This window comes from Rhinopithecus bieti, unplaced genomic scaffold (genome assembly GCF_001698545.2).
Source record: "Rhinopithecus bieti isolate Rb0 unplaced genomic scaffold, ASM169854v2 scaffold_3527, whole genome shotgun sequence".
In the NCBI taxonomy this organism is placed as follows: domain Eukaryota; kingdom Metazoa; phylum Chordata; class Mammalia; order Primates; family Cercopithecidae; genus Rhinopithecus; species Rhinopithecus bieti.
Window position 1 is genome coordinate 3,556,260 of NW_016804488.1, and position 25,095 is coordinate 3,581,354.

General features: G+C 43.0%; 1 protein-coding gene across 7 annotated transcripts in view; it reads right to left on the reverse strand.

Annotated features, from left to right (window-relative positions):
* Positions 1-25,095, reverse strand: part of COBL (cordon-bleu WH2 repeat protein) — a 294,288-nt gene that overhangs the window by 51,799 nt on the left and 217,394 nt on the right. For 5 of the 7 annotated variants that reach the window (XM_017868611.1, XM_017868606.1, XM_017868607.1 and 2 more), the window contains 2 exons: positions 20,931-21,069; positions 18,827-18,997 (listed from right to left, as the gene is read on the reverse strand). In XM_017868611.1, coding sequence (XP_017724100.1) covers positions 18,827-18,997; positions 20,931-21,069 — 310 coding nt within the window. The remainder of the gene's footprint in view (positions 1-18,826; positions 18,998-20,930; positions 21,070-25,095) is intronic. The other 2 variants (XM_017868609.1, XM_017868608.1) reach the window with 1 other exon arrangement.

The following is a 25,095-nucleotide window of genomic DNA, read 5'->3' on the forward strand; positions in this document are numbered from 1 at the left end:
GCCCTGAGTCCATGCAGCCTAACTTTAGCCCCATGCTATGTACTTCTCTGGACAGTGCAGGACAGTCAGCACCCTTTCTGCCCCATCCCCTTTGTGGAGCAACCTGGTTGTCTGGGAGATGAACCCTGATTATCCAATCAAACATGGTAATCCTGTTCTCCTCCCTGACGATTGATCAGTGCATTCTGGCCTAGGTCAATAGGTGTGTGGCACTCCCTCAGCTACTGTGATTGGTTCAGGAACTCACATACGGCTGATTTGGGGTAAGTGAGCTGAACCAACCCCTATAGGTGCAGTATAGGATCCCATATATATCTCTGTGCATTAACTCAGCTTGAGTGGCTTTTTTTTTCAGGCAAAGATATGCTGATTCACCAGCAATCCCACTTCTAGGTATATATCCCCAAGAAAATGAAAGCAGAGTCTCAGATAATTGCATACCCGTGTTCACTGCAGCATCATTCACAATAACTACAAGGTGGAAACAACTTAAATGTCCATTGACAATGGATGGATGAAGAAAATGTGGTCTATACATAAAACCTATATTTTGCTAACTTTCCCATTCGATTTACTTGGAAGATATTTAGCCTTAAAAGGGAAGGGAATTCTGTTATATGCTACGATATGGATGAACTTCGAGAAAACTGTGCTAAGTGAAATAAGCCAGTTGCAAAAAGACAAGCAGGCAAAGGGGAGTTGCTGTTCAGTGAGTAGAGAGTATGAGATTTGCAGGACGATGAGGTCCTGAAGATCTGTTTCACAGCATTGTGAATATACTTAAATCTACTGAAGTATGCATTTGAAAATGGAAGGAATGGGACATCTCATATTATTTTTTAAAAATCACAATTTAAAAAAACATACTGATGCAGCAGCTTATTCAAACAATTTTAAAAGTCTTGCCTGGGTTGAGCAAAACAAGCCTAAGTGAAACAGAGAGGCTGCCAGGCCTGAGCACGGTCTCCTGGGCCCTGCTGCCTGGAAAGGATGCAGCGCGGTCTGTGGTGACGGGTTCGTACTCAGGCTCATTTTCCTCATTTTTCTCTCTATTAGCTGGGAGAAACCAGGGACAATATGGCAAGCTTTCAGACAGATAGAATTCATTACATTACAACTGTGTGAATAACACTGATTTCAGGAGGAACATTTAGAAGTCGGTCCATAGAAAACACCTTCACAGTATTCTAACAAGCACACAGAGGACAGAAAAAAACAAGTGTTAGCTGATTATGGATTGTCTCCTAAGTGCCAATATTTCAGAGGTAGGTAAGACACAAGATAGGTTTTGTGTGTGTGTGTGTGTCTAAGTGTGCACATGCATTCACAAATGCTTGAAAGACCTAAGTGAAGGCTGAACAGTGCCTGGGGAAATGGGGAGGAGGAAGAGAAACAGCAACAGTTGATTTCAGGATTGTGCAGAGAATTGCGGTCCTCACTCATCCACAGGGTTCTTGGCTTTGCTGTGCCTGGGGCTGTGGTATTCAGAAGCAAGCTCAGAAGTCTTATCAGAGCTTCAGCTGCTCCATAAACTGTGGGGGCAAGGAGGAAATTCAAAGTCAGGGCAGAGGCCGAATGCACTCAGGAATGGTGGTTCACATACAGTGTTGGGCTGGTGTGGGCTGCGGCCAGCTTTGGGCAAAATCAGCACAGTTGGCCAGAAAGGTGGCAGGGCCCAGGCATCCAACAGGGCCAAGCCCTGGAGTCAGAGTCCGGGTCTCCCCTGTGCATCCGCCTGGGTACAAAAGAAGCTCTCCAGCCTCTGTCGTCATCAGCACACAGGCTAATGCATATCAGGTGCTATGGGCTGAACTGTGTTCCCTAAAAATTCATATGTTGAAGTCAGAACCTCCAGTACTTCGGAATGTACCCTTATTAGGATAAGGTCTTTTAAATGATGTTTAAGTTAAAATGAAGCCATTAGGGTGGAGGTCTCATCCAACAGGACTGGTGTCCTTATAAGAAGAGAATGTTAGGACACAGACACACAAGAGAAGACCTGGGGATAAGGCAGCCATCTGCAAGTCAAGGAGAGAGGCCTCAGGAGAAACCAACCCTGCTGACGCTTTGATCTCAGACTTACAGTCTCCAGGACAGTGAGAGGATAAATTTCCACCCAGTCTGTGGTATGATATCATGGCAGCCCTAGCAGACTAACACATCAGTGCACTGTGTTGCTGTGAAGAAAATATTAAAGTAATTGAAGTCCAGGACAGTGTCTGCGGCTTGAGAGGCCCACACATGGTGACTGTCTCAGTCTCTGTGAGGTCCTCTGATCTCCCTTCCTCTGGAGTCAAGCCCCTCCTTCCTGGTATTTTTGTGCAGCCCCATACTTGCTGTTGGCTGTGGGTTCAGGTGGGCTTGCACATGACAGATCCTCCCACAAAGCTCAAACAGCACGCGCCACCTCCTCCACTTTCTCCTTCCTCTGTGGACACAGGGAATGGCTTCCTGGGGAGATCCGAGCAGGGTTAGAGCTTTGTAGCCCTCTCCACAGACTAACAGGACACAGAGTATGGAGGAGGGATAGTGAAGTTAAGCAGGTGCTTCGGACCAGACTGGCAAGGTTCAAGTCCTGGCTTAAATATTAACTTGCTTTTGGTCGCAGACAAGTTTCTTATTGTCTCTGTGCTGCCGTTTTCTTATTTGTAAAATGAGGATGATAACAATAGCAGTGACCTCATAGGGCTGTGGTATAGATTAAAGAGTTACTCCAGGAAAAGTGCATGGGAAGGGGGTGCTGCTTTATCCTCATCACTTCCTGCCCCAACCCTACTGGCAGCGCATCTATGAAGACTAAGACCCCTGCCCCTCCATGGGCTGAGCCTTCCTGTAGTCCCACTATGCAGCCTGCACCCAAGCAGAGGGCGCCTCCTTCATGGCAAGGTGCCTCCTGGCTAATAAATAGCCAGATGGAGGCAGACATAAGTGCAAGGGCAGAGATGAAAGATGAGGTTTGAGTTTACTGACATGGTTGATTTGGATTTCTGCCCTATCTAACTATGGAAGACTATCCATTTAAACAATTAACTGGCCATATTCGCTTTAATCTTTAAATCTCTTCCAAGTCATAAATTAGGCACCAAAGAAGAAGCCTGACAACAATTTCTGGGAGGGCAAAGTGGACAAGTTTAGAATTCTTGCAAAGCCTACCAGTGACCGAAGAACCAGGTTCAGAGATAAATTGTGCGTGGGGTGGGGCGGGGGTGAGGGAGCATACTGGCAGCAACAAGCTAACAAAGGCGCATACTGTTCTTAGCCTCATATCTTAATACATGTGCAGGCACACACACACACAATTTATACACATGGATGTATGAGTGCACACATGTTATGTATGTATATTTGCACACAAGTTACAAATGTATATAGATGTGCTGTATGCATGAATATATACATACATGAATATGTATACCATGTGTAGGCATATATGCATGCATCTGTATATATACATACATATTTTGTATAAATGTTTAAGATACACTATGTGTGCACAGGTATTGTGTGGGTATGCATGCATGTACTGTATATGCACATGTACATGAGTCTATAATATGGCATGCACCATGGTTTGCACATCCACGGTATGCACATGTATGTGTGCATGTATACACATACACAACACATCCCAATTTTTATACCTACTAGTCACACTGTAACAGTAGAAGGGGAGTCAGCCATCTGAGCACAGACCCTTCTTAGCTACATGATCTTAGGCAAGTCACTGGACTCCTGACTCACTTTCCTCCCTTTGTAAATGAGAGAACTCAATCCTATAATTACAGTCGCTAAATTGTTGTATCACTAGCTGCAACATAATATTGGCATAAATGCAGCAAAGCCTCAATGTTAACTTCTTGTATGTTTCTTTCCATTCCCTTCAACTTTGTCCATCAATAGGGATAATCAGGGTTCCCCCTGGTGGCTGAAATGTGCAGGTAAAGTCATCCAAGAAGCTCTTGTCTTAAATAAGCAGTCCCTTCGACTGCTCTCTAACCTGGCAGAGAGGGAGTGAGGGTCAATGGGCAGCTGGCCATTGCAGTGGAGCCCAGGACAGATGCTGCCCTGGTGCCTGCCACTGCCTAGCCCCAGCCAGGCAGCTGGGCTCCTGACTACAGCCAGCAATCCTGGTTGGCAGTTCTCAAGCCAGCCTGGCGCGGCAGAGGAGGTGGGCTGACCCCATCTCAGCTACTTTTGGTAAACATGGTTTAAATAACACACTCATGCTTCTTTGGCAGAAGAAAATTAAGTGGAGAAATTACCTTTGTTTCCTCTTGAAAACTTGGATGGGGGAGAAATCGTTCCAAAGGTTGTATGTGCACTCATATCCCCACATTTTCACTTCATAAAGGATGCATTCAGATGACTATTAAAATGCTGTGACCAGCTTTCTTTCTCCTCAGATCAATACAAAGCTTTATCATTAGGGTCATCAATTTTAACACTTAATGTTCTCCATTTAAACAATTTCCCAATTAGCTAGAACGGAGTTTTACTTCTCAATTAATTTAGGATTTGTTATTAAAACCTGTATTTTGCTAACTTTCCCATTCGATTTACAGTAGTCATAAAGTAATGCACATAGTTGGGTGCATGTCTTATGCATATATACACATATACATACACATACTTGCACAGGTTAAAAATGATGACAAAGGGATGGAAGGAAACTTAAGGGTGATGGACGTGTTTATTCTCTCAATGGTGAGTGATGGTTTCATGGTGAATACAAGTGTCAAAACTGATTATATTATATACTTTCTTTGTACATATGCAGTTTTTTTTGTGTGAGTTATACTCCTATAAAGTTGTGAAATATAAAAAATAGCTTAAAACCCAGAAATCCCCATCAATGTTCTTCCTACACTTCACCTTGCAATATTAAATGGAGACTTGTAATTTTCCTACTAGAAGCTCGTCTCAATTTATAACCATTTACTATTATTTTATATTTATTGAACTTAAGTAACTCAGTCTTCACATGTAAGGTTTTCTGCTATGGAGCCTGAAGACTCCAAATGTAGGCCACTTGTGCAGTGAGTGACAGTTCCAGCTCAGCAAAATGTCGCCCTCGGCCTGATCACACCCAATCCTCACTAATATGACAATGACAATGTAAAGGGGCAGAATGGAGCCAGCAGACATGAAAGGGAATCTGCCTTCCAGGGCATTTCCTGCACAGCCCTGTCAATACACCACTGTGGGGGCAGATTGGGGTTTGCCCATATGAAAGACGAGGTGAGAGAGAAACGATTGAGAGAGAAGGGCCAAGTGAGGGGTGCAGTGATGAGGCAGAAACAGGCAAGTGATACAAATATGCTTCCTTCCACCACCAACTACACTTCTCTTGTTGGAACAGCAGCTCTGTAAGTTTGTGCATCTGCCTCTCTGGTCCTCTCAGGCTCCTGACAATAGGACATAATCACTTCTTTAAATTTCTTGTTGGAAAAACATGAGCCTGAAAATACTGGATTCTCAGCCTGGGTGTCAGCTGTGGGATTGGTGGGCTCCGTGGCGCATGGCAAGTGCCGGCCTGTGCTCAGGGAGCACCTGCTGCCAAGCTATGCTCATGGCTTACTTGAAGGATGTGAGTCCTTTGGGAAGGCTCTTTAGACATTCCAGGAAGAACCAGAATTTCAAGCCAAATCTGACTTTTAATACTGGCAACTTTACCTGGCAGAGAGGATGCGTGTGTGGGCTAGACATGGCAATCTGCCATCCATTTCCATCCTGTGGCTGATGATTTGTATGATTCAGGATGTCTTTATATTCCTCCCTACCACTTCTTATTCACACAAAACATACAGGGAAAGGATGCATCCGCTCTTTAAATCTTGTCCCTTGGGCCAAAGAAGAAAGTATGATAGATATTGGCTATTCTATTTGTGTTCGGGTTTTATGTTTTGGTTATTTTTTCTCCTCACTTCCTACCCTGAAGCCCTGTAGCAGATTTATCAACCAGGAAACAGTGTGTCCAGTCTAAATAATCTCAATAGATCTAATCTCTTTTGGGGGGGGTTCTTTTTTCCCTTTACTGAAAAATACACTCAGAGCCTTCTTTTATGCAGCTTCGTTTACAGTAACAAAATTAGTCATTTTCTTAATAAGAAGGAAAAAGAAGGGTTATAATACAAAGCCTTTAAAGGTAAAATCAACACAGAAGTAACAGTAAATTTAAATCACAAAGCTTCCAGCAAAGGGAGTTATTTGACAAAAGGGTTACCAATTATGTGTTGCTATTGGTGACAAATAAAGCAAAGAAACCAAAAATATACAGATAACTCCTGAGCTTCATTTTATTTAATACTTGAACCTCTGTCTTCACTGAAGTGTTTGAAGTTTGCTTGTTGTCATTTTACCATGGTGACTAATAAGGTGCAAAAGCTATTTTGGGTTTTTCTCCTGCTCCACATTCCTTGGGTATGAAGGATGAAACAGTTAACACACACACACACACACACACACACACACACACACACACACACTCTTCAAAGAAGCTGGAGGAAGCAAGTGCTCTGTATGTGGATTAATTTCTGGGTCTGGATAATCTGTAATTGGTTGTGATGATTCCAGACATCTTGAATACTTTTTTGAAAGGCCCTCACTTTCTCTTGTAATTTTTGGAAGATATACTCTTATGCCTATGGCAGAAAAGTTTGTTTTGTTATGGGAAATGTTAGTCTGCACGTGGAAACATTTTGATTCACATTACATGAGCTATGGAAGTTGTGAACAAACTGTATCATATTATGGATCCAAATTAGCATGAAAACTGTGAAAATTAGCAGTTGATAAGCATCACAAACACAGATGCGATGTGTGATTGATTATAATGGGTGCTAAAATAAAATGTCAGTGAGTAAACAGTTTTAAGATTTTTCCAAATTGTTTCATCTGTAGAACTAGGAGCATTTATTTACAAGTAAGTGATTTTAGAATCATATGAAAAGGTCAAAAGTACTGGTGAAGTGAGATGGCAAACATTATCATATAAACTAGCTTGCATTTTAGAAATCACAGCATGCTCAATTGTCCACTGGCAACACAGTCTCCAGGGTGAAACTAAGAATTTAAGCCAAGTATAGTTGAAAAATAATGCACAGTTTTTCTTTTACCTTAGCATTTGCTACAGAATTGGTATTCCCAAAGGATTATTCATGCTATCAACTTGTCTGCATGTCTCTAGTTAGAAAACGTGAGCTACCATCTTTTGTGGATAGGGTGTATGACATGATGGAAAAAAGAAACAGACATGGCTCATAGGAGAAGAAATGACCTGCAATAAGGGATGGGTTCTGAGCTGAGTCAGAAAGGAGAAACTTTCTGAAATGCAAGTGCTTTGGGAAAAAATGTTTCACCTAATTAATTTGTCTGATTCTTAGAAGGCTCTAATGCCAGCACAGTGACAAGTTACATGTAAATCTACAAAACTTGTTCATCAAATGGCCCTTGATTCTATCCAACATCTATCAGGCCATCTCTCATGGAGATCACTAGAGTATCATCAAAGATTGACCACTCACGTCTTTGGCTAACTTTATGATCAAGTAAATTGGGAGTGCCATGTTCAAATTCTATTCACCCCATGTAAGCTGACTTAGCCCTACTGCCTTTGTTTTCCCCCACCACTCACCTCTGTCCCCTATTTTTAATCGAGTTTGATACACTTACTGCATCATATTTTCTGCCTCTTGAACCAGTAATTCTATAGGCAGTATCACTTTCCCCTGTTCCAAGGATTTGCCTAGAGATTTTCTGTGCCCATCTTTCTTCAGCATAATAGCTACTTCTTACACAAATACTTATTGCTGTAATTATATACAATCTTCTACAATCTTTAAGTCTGGGACATAAATCCTAATGCTTTCCCCAACATTCAGGTAAACATTACCTTTTCTTGTTTAGACTTTCCCCACTTAATGATTTGAGGTCAAATGACTGCTACTTATCAGACAAAAGTCCTTTATTTCAATTTAAAAAAAAAAAGGTCCTTTCTAACTTGTTCTATGCTTCATTGTGAGTAATTTCTGTAACTTTCTGGTTTTTTCACCAATACACAGCACTTACATATAGCTTTGACTTATATTTCTTTATTATTAATACCAATGTAAGCTGTGATAATTCCTTCATTAGTCATAGCTAACATTTTCATTGTGATCAGCCTGGCAACAGTCCTACATGTCAGGAATACTTACTGATTCTTTTTTTTTTTTTTAACTTTGAGCAATAACATTTAAAAACATCTTTTAGAGAGAAACATGACAAGCTTCAAATGCATCTGCATAATAAAAGTTAATCAAAGCAAGCAAGAACTAGTTGTTTTTTTATCTAAACCTTGAATTTTAACATATGACTATTTTTACCTACTCTGCCTGTCTTGGGACAATGCAGCTGAGGTGACTAGCTCTTCGTAACCGGTTGAGTTTGTGCCACTGCAGAAGGATCTCACACTCAAAGAGGAGCCGGCAACACTTCTGCACAGATGTGGTGGTCACACCCTCTGGCATCTTTATCACATGTACAACCCTTGGGACTAGTACTTATCAAATGGAACCATCTTTACTTCTTTTCATGTGCCTGGGGAACCACAGGTAGTAAAATCTAAGGCCAGAGGTCATGTGCTTGTTATTCACTCTTATAGCCCACAAAACTGGTGTAATACCTAGCATGCGGTAAGTACTGTGTCACTGTTTAGCGAATAAATGGGTGAAGAAATGAACAGAATAATGCATAGAATAGAATAATGAAGAGAATCATAATATAGAATAACGAATAGAACACTCTTCTTCTCCCGCTTTTTTCTTTTTAGTGAACTATGTAAAATGGCGAAGTACACAGTAATGGGAAAACCTCAAAACACAAAACATTGGGTCCTATGTATCATTGAATGGATAGTATATATAAGTTGTGAGTTCCTACTATTTTATAGTTCATGTTTTTAGGCACTTAGTTTTATCAGGTAGACAGAAAGTTTCAGTTCTATCCAAATTGACTATACTGGTCAATTTATGGACACAATCTAGTTTTACGAAAAATGGGCAATAAAATCTGGAATTGAATATCCAATAAGAAAAATATGAGTTAATAATGAATTAAAATAAAGCAGAGTTCTTCACAGGAACATTTCCAAGTATCAGTGAATTTCAGACAGGAGAATATTATCAACCTAAAATTTGCATATAAAAGTCTTCACCTCCTTCAAAAAAACATAAACCTCAGTCAAACAAATCTCTGTTATTATGCATTTATATGTAAATCCCAAAGGAAGAAAATTGTGGGTGTACAATGAGCCCTTTCATCCTGAAAGCAGGAAGAACAACAGGAAAATCAGAGCCAGGGCAGAAGAGACACTGGGAAAGGTCCGAGGTCAGGAGGAGGCCCGTCCATCAGAAGCGCTTGGCCTGAGTAGGGAATGACGCACAGCAATAAACTGCGGGGGAAAATAAATGGCAAAATGTGAACGCACACTTGCGGTGAAATAAATATTTGCCATTATCATTCATCTTCCAGCCCCTGGAGATTTAACACTGCATAGCAAGCGTTCTATCAGCCAAAGCATATTGTTATTGTTTTCCTCCTTTCCATTTAGTCTTTTTGTATGCCAGTTGTGGAAAGGGCTTATTGATCCAACAGATACAATTCTGTCTCCTGTAAGAACCATATCATAAGCATTACTTCCCTTACGGTTGGTCTTTCAGGTTGCCACATAAAATGATTTGCATCTGATATGAAACCTAAGGTCCTTACAAGCAGAGACACGAAGCAGCTGGTAGGCAAAAGTCATGTATTTCTTACCTCTTGAAAAAAAGTCTAAGTTACTTGTAAAACTCCAGAGGAAAATAGACAATATGGCTTTGTGATGCACTCAGTTTCAGATCAGTATATCCCATCTTGATAACGGTGACACTGGGCAGGCCCCACATATAAACTTAGAGAATACTGGTGGATTTACTGAATTGGAGATGGACATCTACTGCAAGTACCTGTGGAGCAAACTCCTGAGTGCTGCTGTTTTTTCTAGTGGGAGACTGACCTGCGGTGCAAAGGGCTATTACATGAGAGTAGCTTTAAATCTCGGAAGGCCTTGGGAGAGAGGGATTAAAATAAAGAAGGGCCATGCCTGAGTGCACATTATCACCCAAAACCTCCTAAGACAAACAGTTTAGAAGACTATTGTCATAAGGGAATGCCTGAGTCAGAATCCCTATTTACTTCTTAACTAATAAAACAAGGTAATGATATTTAATAACAACTTCAAACCATTCTTGAAATATCAAGATGTTTATGCCTTATTTCTGGGAAGGACTTAAATTTACATAAACCCAAAAAGAAGTTCTTAAACATGGTTTTTATGCCTAACCTGAGTTCATGCTACAAGTTAAAGCTCCAGGAAACAAGATACAGTTGTGTTTATTTGCATCAGCTTAGGGCTTCAGCACTGACTCATGAAAATCAAAGAAATCTGTTCTCAGGTTTCTTAACTAAATAATTTTACTTCTTTTCACCATTTCTATTCAATTTGTTACTACTTTGGAGTAGTATGTTGGTAAATGGTTACTAATCAGCTCTTTGGAGGAAAAAGTTATAAATAGTTATAATCAGTTTTACTTATATAAAGGATAAGTAGCACAAAATTTATAAGTAATAAAATGCACAATACTATTTTTTATGAATTCTGTATTACCAGTTGCTTCTCATAGAATGCTTTCATTAATTTTTCCTAGATTCTTTAATCTGTAGCCAGTCAATTATTGCTATTAACAAACAAGTATAACTTCAACATGATGGCATCAGACAGTAAGATGAAAATAAAACCAGAAAGATGTATGTTGGAATTTTACTCATCTGTCAATCCCATGAATGACTTGGCTGAATTGATCATGGTTTTTGGAAAATGGAGGTACAATTCAATTTTTTCTGCTATTCACAATGTATTGGCTACAGATATGACATACTTTTCTATTTAATCTGCATTATTACATTTCCCAATCACTGTCTTACATCTAGACAATTAACAAGACCAATCAATACCTGATTTATAACATTTGCTAATTCCTATGCTATAAATAGTTTCTCGATGGTTGATTTCCGCTATTGACATCAGTCACTGAATGCGGTGCTGGGAAGAGATGTGCAGTAGTGCACTGTGACATATTTTTACTATTCTATAGCATTGAATCCTACAGATCTGATATATGTAAACAACCTCAACAACATCGAAATAGTAATGAAATGTACTAAAATAATTAGGAAGTGATGAGTTTTTAGTATTTGATACCTCTGTTTTTAATATTATTTATTTAATTGTATGTCTGTATAATTTACTTTTTAATAGCGGGTCTGTTCAGCCATTGTTTTGCAAAATTCCTGAAATTTTAACAATCTGCTTTTATGAGCTGGCAAAGTGCTGTTCTGTTCCATTGAGTTGTCACTAAGTTCTTTAATTATCTCTCAAGTTAGGGACATTGTACCTTGTAAATAAAAGACTAAGAAATAATTAGCAAAAAGAAATAGGCTCATAAGGTTTTTTTAAAAAAGCTATATATAGAGCTATTGTGATTCTCACTACTTCTAAGCTGCGTCCAATCTGTAGTCTACGTTGGGTTGATTTAATGGTTTTCAAGGTACAATAATAACAGGCTAAAAGTTCAGTTCCATATTTTTCTAATGTACTTTTGAGTAGGGACAGATTCTGCTCCCACAGTTGACGATTTCCTTCCATTTTATGAAAAGGCCCATTTGCTCCCGACCCACTTCCTGTTTTCCTGGATGCCATGCCTGTCCCGTGGCAGCAGGAACAGCTGTGTGGCTGGCTCTCCTGCCAGGGAAGGAAAGTGGCAAATAAACACCAGCTAAGGGCAAGAATGTTTCCCAGGGCTTGCTCTGAGCTCCACACCTGTATTGTTTCACAGGTGATTCCCACGACAAACAGGACGCACAGAACTGTGGTTGTGTCACAAGTTTTAGAATTAACTGCTTTGTTTTGAAATAAGAAAAGTACTTAGTTTGGGCTCAAATTTGAGAATAAGGCATTAGGAGACTCTAATGAGGACTGGTCCCAACCTAAGGGGCATCAGCCAAATTCCTGTCCTGCCTTCTCCAGTTCCATGCCCTCTGCTCAAGCAGCACATGGCTGTTCACCAAGCCAGCAGCCCTTAGTGAGCATCTGGTCCCCAAATGTAGAGATAGGATTATAGCCACCAAATATTTCAAGCTGTGCCACAAGTATTTCTAGATTCATAGCTCCTCTGCTGGATCACTTGCTTACAATATAAATCATTCTTATTATTATTTTTGCATTGATCAAACTCAAGATACTCTCTTCTAATTCAAAATAGATAGTTCATTCCTCTCATTTTATTTCCCTGTTTCAGAGTTTCCTTAAAGTTCTTTAGAATTGGACACTAGGTCACCAATTTAAAATCAATTAGCTAGAAATGGTATCCCTTGTGGGGGGGTCACTTAGAACAGGAGACAATGACCTATCTTTCCTTTATACCTTTTGATCTTTTGTCAATTGCCCTGTAAATGTATGCCCAAGGAAAGGTTTATTTGCTCAAGCCTGTTGTAGAAAAATGTGTAAGAAAATGACAGTCACTGAATATTTTCATTTTAAAAATATAAAGTAAATAGAGAATCTGTAATTTGAGCTCCATATGCATTGATCTTTAAATCTCCAAGGTCTGCTAATTGAAATAGATAATTCATAACTTGTTAATAGCCTAATTATAATCCGCACTGCAAATCTTGTAAATAAACAATTCACTAAGGGAATAGGCTCCATGACGGTGATTCACAACGAAGGTTCAACTGAAATCAAATGTCGGCAGAAAGCAAGCTGATTAGAAAGTTATGAGGAAAAATCCATATGCACACAACTGTATTGGTTTAGACATGCACATAAAGCATCTGTGTACATGATTAGATATCTAAAGTGTAATGCAAATTCTTATTAACAAGAAAAAACATGATTAAAGACCACATACCAGGGAGCCATTCTTCCATTGTTCTTAAAACCATGCTGGGAAACATCAAACACACACCAAAATCCTACTAGTGATGCCCTTTGTGACATGCGGCTTTGAGAGGTTACATACCTTAATAGCCCTTCTCCTATATGTGTGGTATTTATCAACTCAGACTCTGCAAGTTGTCCTGACCATGACAGCCAGGAAGACATGGACAGCCTGGATCAGGCAACAGAAATCTCAGTTCTATACAAGGTGACAGCAGGGAGCACGAGTTTGTTTTTTGGCCACACACACCTTCACACTTGCCCTACGTTGCCTTTAAAAAGGCTGCATTTTGTCCACTGTAAACTAACTCTGGAAGAGACAAGATTATGCTTTCTACAGCTGGAAGTAATTTCAAGTGAGATCCAGTATTCTTCAGATTCGTGTGATGAACACACCTCTTACTACAAAGATTATCAAGAAAGCAGATGCCTTAGTTCCTGAACACCGAATAGGCATAATCTACTGCTAGGAGCATTTACAATAGCTCCTCTGCTCTGGAAAAGCAGAAAATGAGAAGTGTAGGTGGAGGCTAGATTTGAAGTGGCCAGTTCTGCACTGAAATCATCCCTCCAGGAGGACGGTTCTTTGGTGACTTTTGACTTTCTGATGCTTGGCCTTACTGTTTTTGAGCCAAATCACCCACGTGCTCTTCAACATTGGCTCACCATCCTCTCTGTACCTACTCATCACACATCCTCCATGCTCCAGACTAAAATCAAATTGAAGGCTGCAACCCATGTGTAGTGCACACTGCTGGCTGTTCACATAGCATACATCACCCATAATTCCAAGTTAACAGAACTCCAGCATTGACCAGTGACTTCCACTTACCTCAGAGAAAGCTGACCCCATCCACATCTGCCAGATGGGCCTGGCTCATCTAAGGTCATTCCATTCTTGCCAAAGAATTGGCTCAGTGTATTACTCAACTGTAGTCAATGAAACATGAGAGGAACTCTTTAGTGTGTGTGTGGGGGGTGTTCTGGGAAAGGTTTCCTTTCTCCTACAAAACTATTAAAAGAGTTATAGTCTGTCTTCCTCTTATGAAAATTCTAGTGTCTGGATATGATACTTGGAACAGCCACAGACCCGCTGCTCCCAGTCTTAGGGGAAAGCTGACCCCAAATATGATATAGAGAAGAACTGGGAAGAACCAAGATCCTTGATGACAACTTGGGCTTCAGATTCAACTAACATTGAATGCTACTCCACTCTGGGGTTCCTGTTCCATGAGATAACACATTCCTTAACTGTTGAAGTAGGTTTGAGATGGGTTTTGCTTACTTGAAACTTGTTTGAGTTATCTATTGCTGCAGAACAAATTATCCCAAAATTTAGAGGCTTAAAACAATAAGCATCGACTATTCCATTGTTTCTGTGAGTCTAGAATCTGAGCATGGCTTTGCTGGGTGCCTCTGACTCATGGCCTCTCACCAGGCTACAATCCAGGTGTCAATCAGGGCTATGGTCTCATCTGTAGGCTCTACTGGGGAAAGATCTGCCCCCAATTCACTCAAGTGGCTGTTGGCAGGTTTCTAGGCTCACGATCAGTGGACAAAGGGCCTCAGTTCCTCACTGGCTGTTGGCTGAAGTCTCCATCAACTCCTTGCCATATGGGTCTCCACAGAGCAGCTCACAGCATGGTGGCTGGCTTTCCTCAGAGTAAGCAAGTGAGAGAGGGTGCCCAAGATGGAGACCACAGTCCCTTTCAACCCTAAACTTGGATGTAAGAAGTGACATCCTACTACCTTTGTCATATTCGATTCCTTAGATAGGAGTCACTAAGTACAGTGCACATTCATGGCAAGAGACTACAAGAGGCTAGGGGGTGAACACAGGAGGTGGGAATCACTGAGAGCCACTTCAGAGAGGCCAACACACAACTGAAGGCATCCCAGAAGCAAGGCCAGATCAAGAAACCACTCAAGAAGAAACCAAGGCTGGATGCTGAAATCCACGGAGATCTTCATATCTTTCTCAAGTATAACTGCAACAGGCCTTTGATGCAGTGTTAACTCTTTTGAGGGGTGTCCTATAGACAGACCTAAAATGATGGGTACTAGATGCTTTTTAGCCTGGAAAACATGTTTAATGAAGCTGAACAGAATAGCATATTCCACCATAATTTGATACTTACAATTCACATGGTGAGATAAATTCTGGTATATTTCTTTAGTAAATTTATGCTATGTGTCAGGCACCAATCTGAAGGACGGATACAAATATGGATAAAACAGTTAAGCCTCCAAGTATCAACAGCTCGAACTAGTAGAGGAGGCACATAACAGGTGTGTGTAATATGGTATGGTGAGGACAGTAAAGGATAAATGCCTAGAGGGTAGTGGGAGGAATTCCCACTGGAGGGAGTGAGAGGCTTGCCAGAGATAGGTACCTGAGATGGCCACAGGGCGTGCACAGAGAACTTGCCCTGTGCAGCTGTGGCTTGAGCAGGTAGGGAGCTGAGAGCAATCTGCACACGGGCTCAGTGAGCTGCAGAGCTGGCTGCCAAGAGGTGGCCTCTTACAGCCACATACACCTGGGCAGGTGGTTGCTCCACCTCTTCTGAACTCTTGATACAAACCATGTATTTGTTCACAAGAGTTCAGAAGCCCCACACATAAGTGGCACTGAACATCTGAGCACACAGTCTTCTCCATTTGGCCTTTGTTCCAGGTAAATGTGGTTTTCATGGCCGAGTATCAAGTACTAACAACAGTTTCAGCATCAAAATGGGAGTGAGGGCTTCGTGCTTGGGCTGAGTTCCAGGCAGGCTGGCAGGAGGCTGGCTGTGGAAGAGAGGCTGGCAGTAGCCTATTGAGACCCCAGCAAAGTCATCAGGCCTGTGAGTGGGTCAAGATCTTACAGAGGTCAGGGAGGAGACAGGCGAATGGCTGGAACAGAATGGCTCAGAGTTGAAGAGATAAAATAAAGGGTGAAGTTGTATAGGACCTATTTATGTCTTCTCCTCGCCTTCTTAAATCTGCACACAAATCCATTATCCATTAGCTTTTGAATCTTTTATCTTATGAAGGTTAGTGGACGCTAGTTTTCAAAAAAGTATATTTCTCCTTCTTAACAGCCTAAGAGGAATATACCATCTGCTGTAGAAAACACAATGGAGGTGAAAGCCACAGTGTCCCCTGGGAGTCTCTGCAGCGGCAGGAGAGAAGTACAGGGTGATGGATGAAGCACACATTGAGAGCCCGAGATCCCATAAAGAGAAACCTCTCTATACTGCTTATGGTGGTAAGGTCTCCTGCCTCAGTTTCCCCATGGTGACTGTGCATACCCTACGAAGCAGTGAGAGAGCTTCTGTGAGACGCCTGGTGGACCGACTAGGCCTCGTAGGTACTCAGGGTAAGCTCCCCTATAAACACAGTGTTTGTTATGTGAGGAACACAGTTTTAAAACTGAACTCAAGAGGAGATAGGCAAGTGCTTATAGCTGGCAATTAAAACGTCTCCACTGAGCTTCCATACAGCCAAAAACAGCCAGAAGTTTGCTCAGGAGCGCAGGGGTGAACATGGGCCACAGGGACGCACATTCACACCCAGCACTCAGGTGCCAACAGCCTGTGCCTCGCTGGGGATGGGTGGAAGGATCACCCAGATTTCAACATTTGGTAAAAAGATACAACAAATGAAAAGAAAAGATTCATTTTCCTTAACTTTTTTAAGTCCTGAAGGCAAGTTGCATTCTGCCTGCTTGGGCGGGGAATCCTGGTTTGTAAAGCCATAAACAATGAGCAGGCTGGTTCTGCTAATTAGCAACATAAAAGCTCGGAGGTGGATGCTGGAACTTGTGGTGCGCCGGCAGCCAAGAGCGCCGGCTGGAGCGGGGCAGGAGAAGGAGGGGAGACTCTGAGTCCCAAGAAGGGCAAGGCGCCCGGCTGGTCTGCAGGGGAGGGGGAGATGAAATTGGTGTACTCCATCTGACGCCTCCTTCAGCCTCCCTGTCCCAAACTCCTCTTCCCCATACTCCATTGCTGTGGGTGTGACAGGGGAAGAGGAGGGAGAAGGCGAATTATGATGCTGAGGGCAAAGGAAGCCCCAGGTGCATGGACCTGCGGGAATGAACTAGTATGGAGCTGGCAGAGGGCACAGGGAGGAAATAGAGCCACAAGGCAAGCTGAAGGTGAGTCTGGTCTTCTCTTTGCCACTTCGCTCTCCTTCCGGCTCAGACCTGTCTGAAGGTCTAAGGGCAGCGGGTGGGGAGGTTCCACAGCTCTGCAGAGATGCAGGATGAAGCCTGATGCCTCAAGCCTGCCGCAGCCTTGGTCAGTACCCCTCCCACATCTTATCGGCCCATTGCCCCAGCAGATGCTGCACCTGCACAGTGAGTGCCCCCAACACACAGGGAACCCAGGAGGAAGTGAGGGTCTGCAAGTTTGCACCCAGCTCTCCCATCCTGTGTAGGCTGCCACAGAGCCCTGGTGCTGGGCCCATTCTGTGATTGCCAACGGGCTGTACTTGGCTTTATAGCTTTCATCCAGCTATTTTTCCCTCACTTTTTCCCACAGGGAGGAGATTCTGTAGGTGAGGGCATTGGCCGCAGGAGACAGCACCGACTCTCATGGCCTTGGTGTGTGGGGCTTAAAACCCACTGTCTTCGGAGATGAAATGGCTCTGGAGCCATCCACGCCACGGCTGCTGTCTTTCTGATTGATAAGCCTAACCCTTCCTTTCTGAATGTCCTAAAAAATTCATTTGCATTCGGAAGCATGTCGAATGTCAAGATGATCAAACATATTTTAAGGGTGGAAAAGAGGTACTTGTGAAGAAAGACAAAATGAATCAGGATTATTTTGCCTAGAGAAATTCGATAAGTAATCCAACAATTATCTTCTTTACCCAGAAGCTGGCAGGCAGCTAATCATCATTTCGAAAGAAGACAGAAAAAGATAAAGTGGTCCAGTGGCAAAAAAAGTATGAACTTCCTAACCAGAAGGCTGTGCACACTCATGTGGGCACCAGCAGGGCTCCCGGCTGCATGCACAGTGACATTGTGCTGCTCCGTGTACACAGCCCAGGATGGTGCTTGCTTTATCAGGAAGTGTCGCCGCACAGCTAAGACATACTGAAGCGGTCCAAACGCAGGCCCAATATGACCATAATGCCATGGAGTGTAGAGAGTAAGTGTATAAAACTATGCCTGTCTGGAGGTGGGAATGCTATCCCTACTTTTTAAAGTCCAAAAGAACCCCAGGAAACAACAAGGAGAGCCTCATCTCAAACAGGGTGTGCCAGGAAACAGAAGCAAAGCAGGACTTTCATTCTGGCTATTAGTACACTCAAAGTGACCTGCTTCCCCTTCTCATACCTCAGTTTCCTTTTCCATAGACAAGCAGTACTCATGCTTGGCCGCTGGCCACAGAGTTCCAAGGCTACCTTACGAAGGACGTCTCCCCAGCTCTCGAGTGCGACCTCTGCAGGTGTGCCCACAGCCTGCCTGAGTCAGCCCACCATCCAGATCACATGATGGCTGTGCCGGACAGCTGTCTCTCTCTACAGACACTCTGAGGTTCATTCTAGTATCAGAACACTGGCTCCTAGCTGACGTCCCTACAACCACAAGATGTGTGTTTAGCTGAAGTCTGACCACAGATAGGCATGATTTCCTGGTTAAATTCTCCAGAGTGCGTTCTCTGTGAAATCAGACACACTGCATTCAGCATTGGGAAACAAGAGCTGAGAAGGAAAGGCACACACATCCAAAGACAAGAATGGAAAATCTGGAAACCCAGCCCTGACATCACAGTGCCCAGAGAAATGAACAGTCAACACAGTCAGAATGAAGCAAGAGGAACATACGTTTGGGTCTCTGGTCTGAGGCCTCGGAACCAGTGCCTTCCCCGGAAAAGCTGAGAGGCTCCACCACATCTGGGTCGGGAGGTGGGTAGGGCGGGGGTGGGGGGAGCACTAACTGGGGTGGACCCCGAGCAGTGCCTCTGGGAGGCTTTTGTGGCACCTGCCGTCCACCACCTATACGGAATCAATAGGGAGTTACTTCAGCAGGTTAAGCTAAGCCATCACTCACCAGGCACCAAATCCAACCTCACTGGGCACCAGATCCAGCCACACTCAACACCAGATCCAGCCACACCTAACACCGGATCCAGTCTTATCCAGCACCTAATCCATTCTCATCTGGCACCAACCACATCCAGCCACACTCACACTTTAACATTTTACATACGTGGTGTTCTATCATTGGAGCAGTTTGGAAAGACATGCCTGGTTGCAATTTCTTTTTAACAGACACAACTACATAAATGCTGGGCTTGGAAACTATCCTTCAACACCCCCTACAGAGCTTTGTCAAGTTTAAAGGAACTCCTTTTATTCATGTTAGTCTTTTTCAGGTTCATAGATCTGTTTTTAGCCTATTCTTGTTGCTTTTCTAGAGTCACTGACCTATTCTGGCTAGATGAAGCATTCATTTAACTTATCTCCTGAGTCCATTTATACTTTTCAACCCCTTTGGTTGTTTAGGGTAATAGTTCCCTAAGTTTATTTTGAAGAATGTCCTAAGTTGTAGAGAGGGTGGGGATGTTGTGTCCCAAGCACATGGGACACAAGGACTCAGGCCTCCAGGATGGAGTCAGGGGGTCCTGCCCTGGGTTGAAGTGACTGGCCTAGGGATCAGCGTGACCCAAACACATACAGCCATTTACAGTGGATGCCACTTAAGATTTAAACCAGGGGCTTTGTCCCTTTACAAAAATGGGGAGAGAGCTTGGAAGGGAGAAGGGGGGCTCTTCATGAAATAGGAGAAAACCGGTTTATTTTAATGATCCACTGACAATGTTTTCTTTCAATCCTTTGGGAAAGGGGATGAGGTGACATGCAATACAGGTTATTGCTTCTTAGGGCAACTGACTCCCAGGCTGAAATGCTAACACATTAAAAGCGGGGAATTGACTAAGGGGAAAGACGCTCACAAACTGCCATGGAGCTCTCACTAAAGGTCCAGAAACTGCCAAGGCAGTCACTTATCCTGGGTGGACTCTCCCTCCTGCAGCTGCAGACCTTAGGGCAAAGGCACAACGCGGGACTGCCTGGGTGAGTTAAAGGGCATGGTGAGTGGCCTGTGAGTGCTGGTGGCGTCGGCATGAGCACTGACAGATGCCATTCTCGGGGCTCTCAGCTCAGGAGGGTGTGACTCCTAGGCTGCCATTTTCCAACCACTCTCTGAAAGAGCCATTTTTGTTCCTACATAAGTGAAATAACAAATGCTGAATGATTTAAAAATAAAATGAACCCCTGACTCCCCTGGACCTGGAGAGTGCCATCATTCAGCTTCTCTCCACCTCGCCTGTAGCACGAGGGGTGGGCGATGATGATCTAATAGGTCTCTTTCTGCCCACAGATAGTATGTGTCCATCTTCTTTCCTCTGGGCTCTCTTTTTCTCAAAGAAGATCAGGGTCTTTGCTAAATGTGTATCAGGAAATATAAGTGGATATCAATTTCAAACAGGATGGCCTAAAAATTACTGAGCTGATGTCAACTTGTCTATATATCACCTGTGGCCTCAGATCTCTTTGAAATGCCAGATGTCCTTCAAAGCAGCTTCCACAATGTCACCTTAGGAACTTCTCCTTTTGTCATCAGAGACACATCACACACTCACACTCACAGGCTTTCCATTTTCACCCTCTCCGGGCTCCTACAACCGTTTCCCCGCTTCCACCGTCCCCCACCTCCTAAATACTCACATAATGTCCACGAAATACTGCTAGTAAGATATGAAGTGAACTTGCAATTATTTCTTTCCAGCCCTTCTTTCTTTAGCATTAATATTTTTTGGGTTAATGCCATTATGGATGAGGCCACTGCAGGAATTCACATCAGAGGTGACATTCCAGGACACAGCAAGCATCCCCGCATGCAGACAGCAGGCCAAGCCTCACTCACCCATTGTGCTCTTCCTGTTCTCCTCCTTATCCTCAGTGCGGCTGGGGATCAGGGGACTTGGTGGTGGTGGCTGTGGTGGAGGGGGAGCTGGCGCTCGCCGCTTCTTCTTCTGTAAATCAATCTGTGACCCTAGAGATACCTACAAAGTATAAAGAAAGAAAGGCAGGCAGTGTCAGGGTGACTGTGCTGGGGCAGGACCTGCACGTGGAAGGTGGTGCTCCAAGAAGGTTGTTAGATGGCCAGTTCCCTTTCCAGGTCCTCCCATGCAGGCAGGGGAGGTCGTGAGGCGAGAGACCAGCGGATGTCCAAGGAGTGGCCTGGAGGTAGCACAGTGTTGCTCATAGACACCCCAAAGACCCTTATGAGCAGGGAGCTCATATTTTCCAGGGACTCCAGGCAAGTCTGGAGAGTTGGTAAACTTCTCTGTTACACAAGAGAAGGAGACCCACAGCCCTTCATTAAACGTAAGGAGAACAATTCCCTCTGGAACAGGATGGGCTGCCGTGAATTGTGATCACACAGAGGAAGAGCTGATGGGTTCAGCTCAGACCTCACTCTGACCTGACTTAGGTTTGCTTCCCTGACTGCATGTTCATGTTCCAGAGCAGCCACAGCCAAGACTATCTAATGGTCCACAGGTGGACACATCTTGATCCAGAATCGCAACGAAGTTTCTTAGTATATGGAACATTAGATCAGTGTATGGACATTAGCCCCCCAACCACAGCAGAAATCCATCTCCTGCTCACAGCCTTCAACAGTGAAACACACACAGCTTCTAAAGCCAGCTCATGAATACTGGGCAGGTCTAATTGCTGAACGTGAAATCTGTTTTGTCTGTAAAATTGAATCCACTAATTCCATTTCTTTGTTTCCACAGGACTACATAATCCTACTCTCCTCTCCTCATTAGGGTGAAAGTTTTTATTCATTCACTCTCATTGATTAAAATTCATTTAAAGGACATTGTGTGTAGAGCAGTGCTGAGTATATGCAAAGAATGGGCTGAGCATGGTGGTGGACACTTGTAGTCCCAGCTACTCAGGAGGCTGATGCAGGAGAGTTGCTTGAACCCGGGAAGCGGAGATTGCAATGAGCCGAGATCACACCACTGCACTCCAGCCTGGGTGATGGAGCGAAACTGTGTCTCAGAAAAAAGAAAAGAAAACAAAACAAAAAAAGAATGAATATGATGACTATCATATGATGAGAGCTGTCCTGCTCTGGAGCAGCTCAGAGCCAAGTCTGCACCTCCAGTCCAAGTACTTTCTGGCCTTCCAAGGGCCCGTCACAGGAATGGTGCCTGCAACACCCCGTGTCTGCCACTGCAACTCTGATCTTGGTGCTCTCTGGTTTATTAACTCATGCTTGCACCATGTATACCATGTATACAGGAGACAGAAAGAGGGAGAGAGACAGACAATGAGGGTGGGCGAGAGAGAGAGAGAGAGTGTGTGTGTGTGGTGTGTGTGGTGTAAAAAGTTCTTTAGGCTGGGGTGCGCTGGCTCATGGCCTGTTAATCCAGCACTTTGGGGAGCGAGGCGGTGGGCTCACGAGGTCAGGGCAGATCAAGGACCATCCTGGCCAACATGGTGAAACCCGTCTCTACTAAAAATACAAAAAAAAAAAAAAAGAAAAAAAAATTAGCCGGACATGGTGGCACCTATAGTCTCAGTTATTCGGGAGGCTGAGGCAGGAGAATGGCGTGAACCCAGGAGGCAGAGGTTGCAGTGAGCCGAGATCGCGCCACTGCACTGCAGCCTGGGCGACTAAGCAAGACTCCATCTCAAAAAAAAAAAAAAAAGTCTCCTTTTAGTTTTTATCAGTAATACACATTTATTGCAAAAAAAAGTTAAAAAATACATATAAAAGGAAGAACATAATCACTTTATTAATACTCAAACTACTAACAATTGGCATGCTTTTCTGGTCTACTTTTTCTTCTAAAAATAATTTTTTCTTTTCTGTTACAGTATAACCTCCTATACCTCTAAAATTCTGTAATAAATTTTACATAAAACATGGACATAACAGAAAGTAAATAACCCCACAAAGCTGAGTCAAAAAACAAGCAATTTCTTGTCCACCACCCTCTCTCCAGCAGTAACCACTTCACACTTTTTTTTTTGGTATTTATTCCATTTTTCTAAATAAGAAGCTTATTGTACTGTTTCTTGATTTTTCCATGTTAGGTATTAGCGTCCTACTCCAGAAGACGAGGATTTGATTCTTTGAGAGACACATACACACACACAGACTCATTTTTACTCTCCATTTTCCAAAAAATTATAGCAAAAGATTTAAATTAATATTTACTATTTAGTTATACATATTTAGCTATAGTAGACATCAAAATTATGAAAAATAGAAGTTCTCTTCAGCAGGATTTTCTCCTGCTGAGATGTATAATGTATATCATAATTAAAATTTCTAAACTACCTTTTTGCTTTCCCTGAACTTGATAACTGATTTGTTTTCTAGCTTCTTTTCTTTTTTTTTATTATTATACTTTAAGTTCTAGGGTACATGTGTATATCTTAATTGCATTTCCTGGAAATTCCCTTTCCCTCTATTCAGTTCTGATCCTTGTTTCCTGGATATTCCACCTGTTTTGTGTGGGGTTTTCTTTCTTTCTTTTTTTTTTTTTGAGTCAGAGTCTCACTCTGTCGCCCAGGTTGAAGTGCAGTGGTGTGATCTCGGGCTCCAGTGATTTTCCTGCCTCAGCCTCCTAAGTAGCTGGGACTACAGGCACTGCCACCACGCCAGGCTAATTTTTGTATTTTTAGTGGAGATGGGGTTTTGCCATGTTGGCCAGGCTGGTCTTGAACTCCTGGGCTCCAGGGATCTGCCCGCCTCAGCCTCCCAAATTGATGGGATTACAGATGTGAGCCACTGTGCCGGGCCCCGCCTGTTTTTGTGTGTTTGTTTGTTTTTGTTTTTAATTCACTGTATCTTAGTGGCACCCAGTTTCCAGAAACTTTCTGACACAAGATGCATATGAGGAAGATTTTGAGACCTTCAAAATGTAAGAATGTTTTATTCTACTATACTGGATAGTCAGTATAGGCGCCTACAGGAACCTACGATGAAAAGAACTGTCCCTCAAAATGCTAAGCCATTACGCCACTGTCACCTAGTTTGGAACTGCTCAGCTGAGACTCCTGGATCCAGAGTGGGGCTCAGTCTTCCGCATGGTATCTGCTTTTCCTCTGCAGGCTTAGGGGATTCTTTCTTACTCCTTCCTGCTCGGAAGTTTCATGATGGCAAGTGCTAGGTGGGGCTCTTTTCTTTTCTTTTTTTTTTTTTTTTTTTTTTTCTTTTTTTGAGACGGAGTCTCGCTCTGTCGCCCAGGCTGGAGTGCAGTGGCCGGATCTCAGCTCACTGCAAGCTCCACCTCCCGGGTTTACGCCATTCTCTCGCCTCAGCCTCCCGAGTAGCTGGGACTACAGGCGCCCGCCATCTCGCCCGGCTAATTGTTTGTATTTTTTAGTAGAGACGGGGTTTCACCGTGTTAGTCAGGATGGTCTCGATCTCCTGACCTCGTGATCCGCCCGTCTCGGCCTCCCAAAGTGCTGGGATTACAGGCTTGAGCCACCGCGCCCGGCCGGTGGGGCTCTTTTCATTCATTGTCTGGGGCATTGACTGACCCCTGCAATCTGAATATCCTTAATTCTGCAGAATCTGTTACTGTTATTCTTTTCAACTTTTCCTTTCCTGTGTTTCTTTTTCTCTGGGATTTCAATTAATTGAACACTAAGGATTCTAATTCAATTGTCTTTTTTTTTTCTTGAGTACTCTTGCCTAAATTTTTTCTGATTTTCCCCCTTTTCTTAGCAATTTTCTCCATTGTAAGACCCATGAGTTTTTAAATTTCTGTTACTGTTTTTTTTTTTTTTTTTTTAAATTTCCAAGAGCACCTTCTTGTTATGGATTTAAAATATAGCATCATGGTCTTGTTTCCTGGATACCATAGCTTCTCTTTCCTCTTGGAAACGATGCTTTATATCTTTTTCAAGAACACATTTTAATTTCCATTTTCTTCAGCCATATGCATCACACTTTTCTCCAGGGTCCTTTCGGCTCTCTGTCTTGGCCTCTGTTTATCATATTTTGACTCTTCCTCAAATTCGTGGCTGATTGTTTATAATATGTGTGTTTCTGTGTC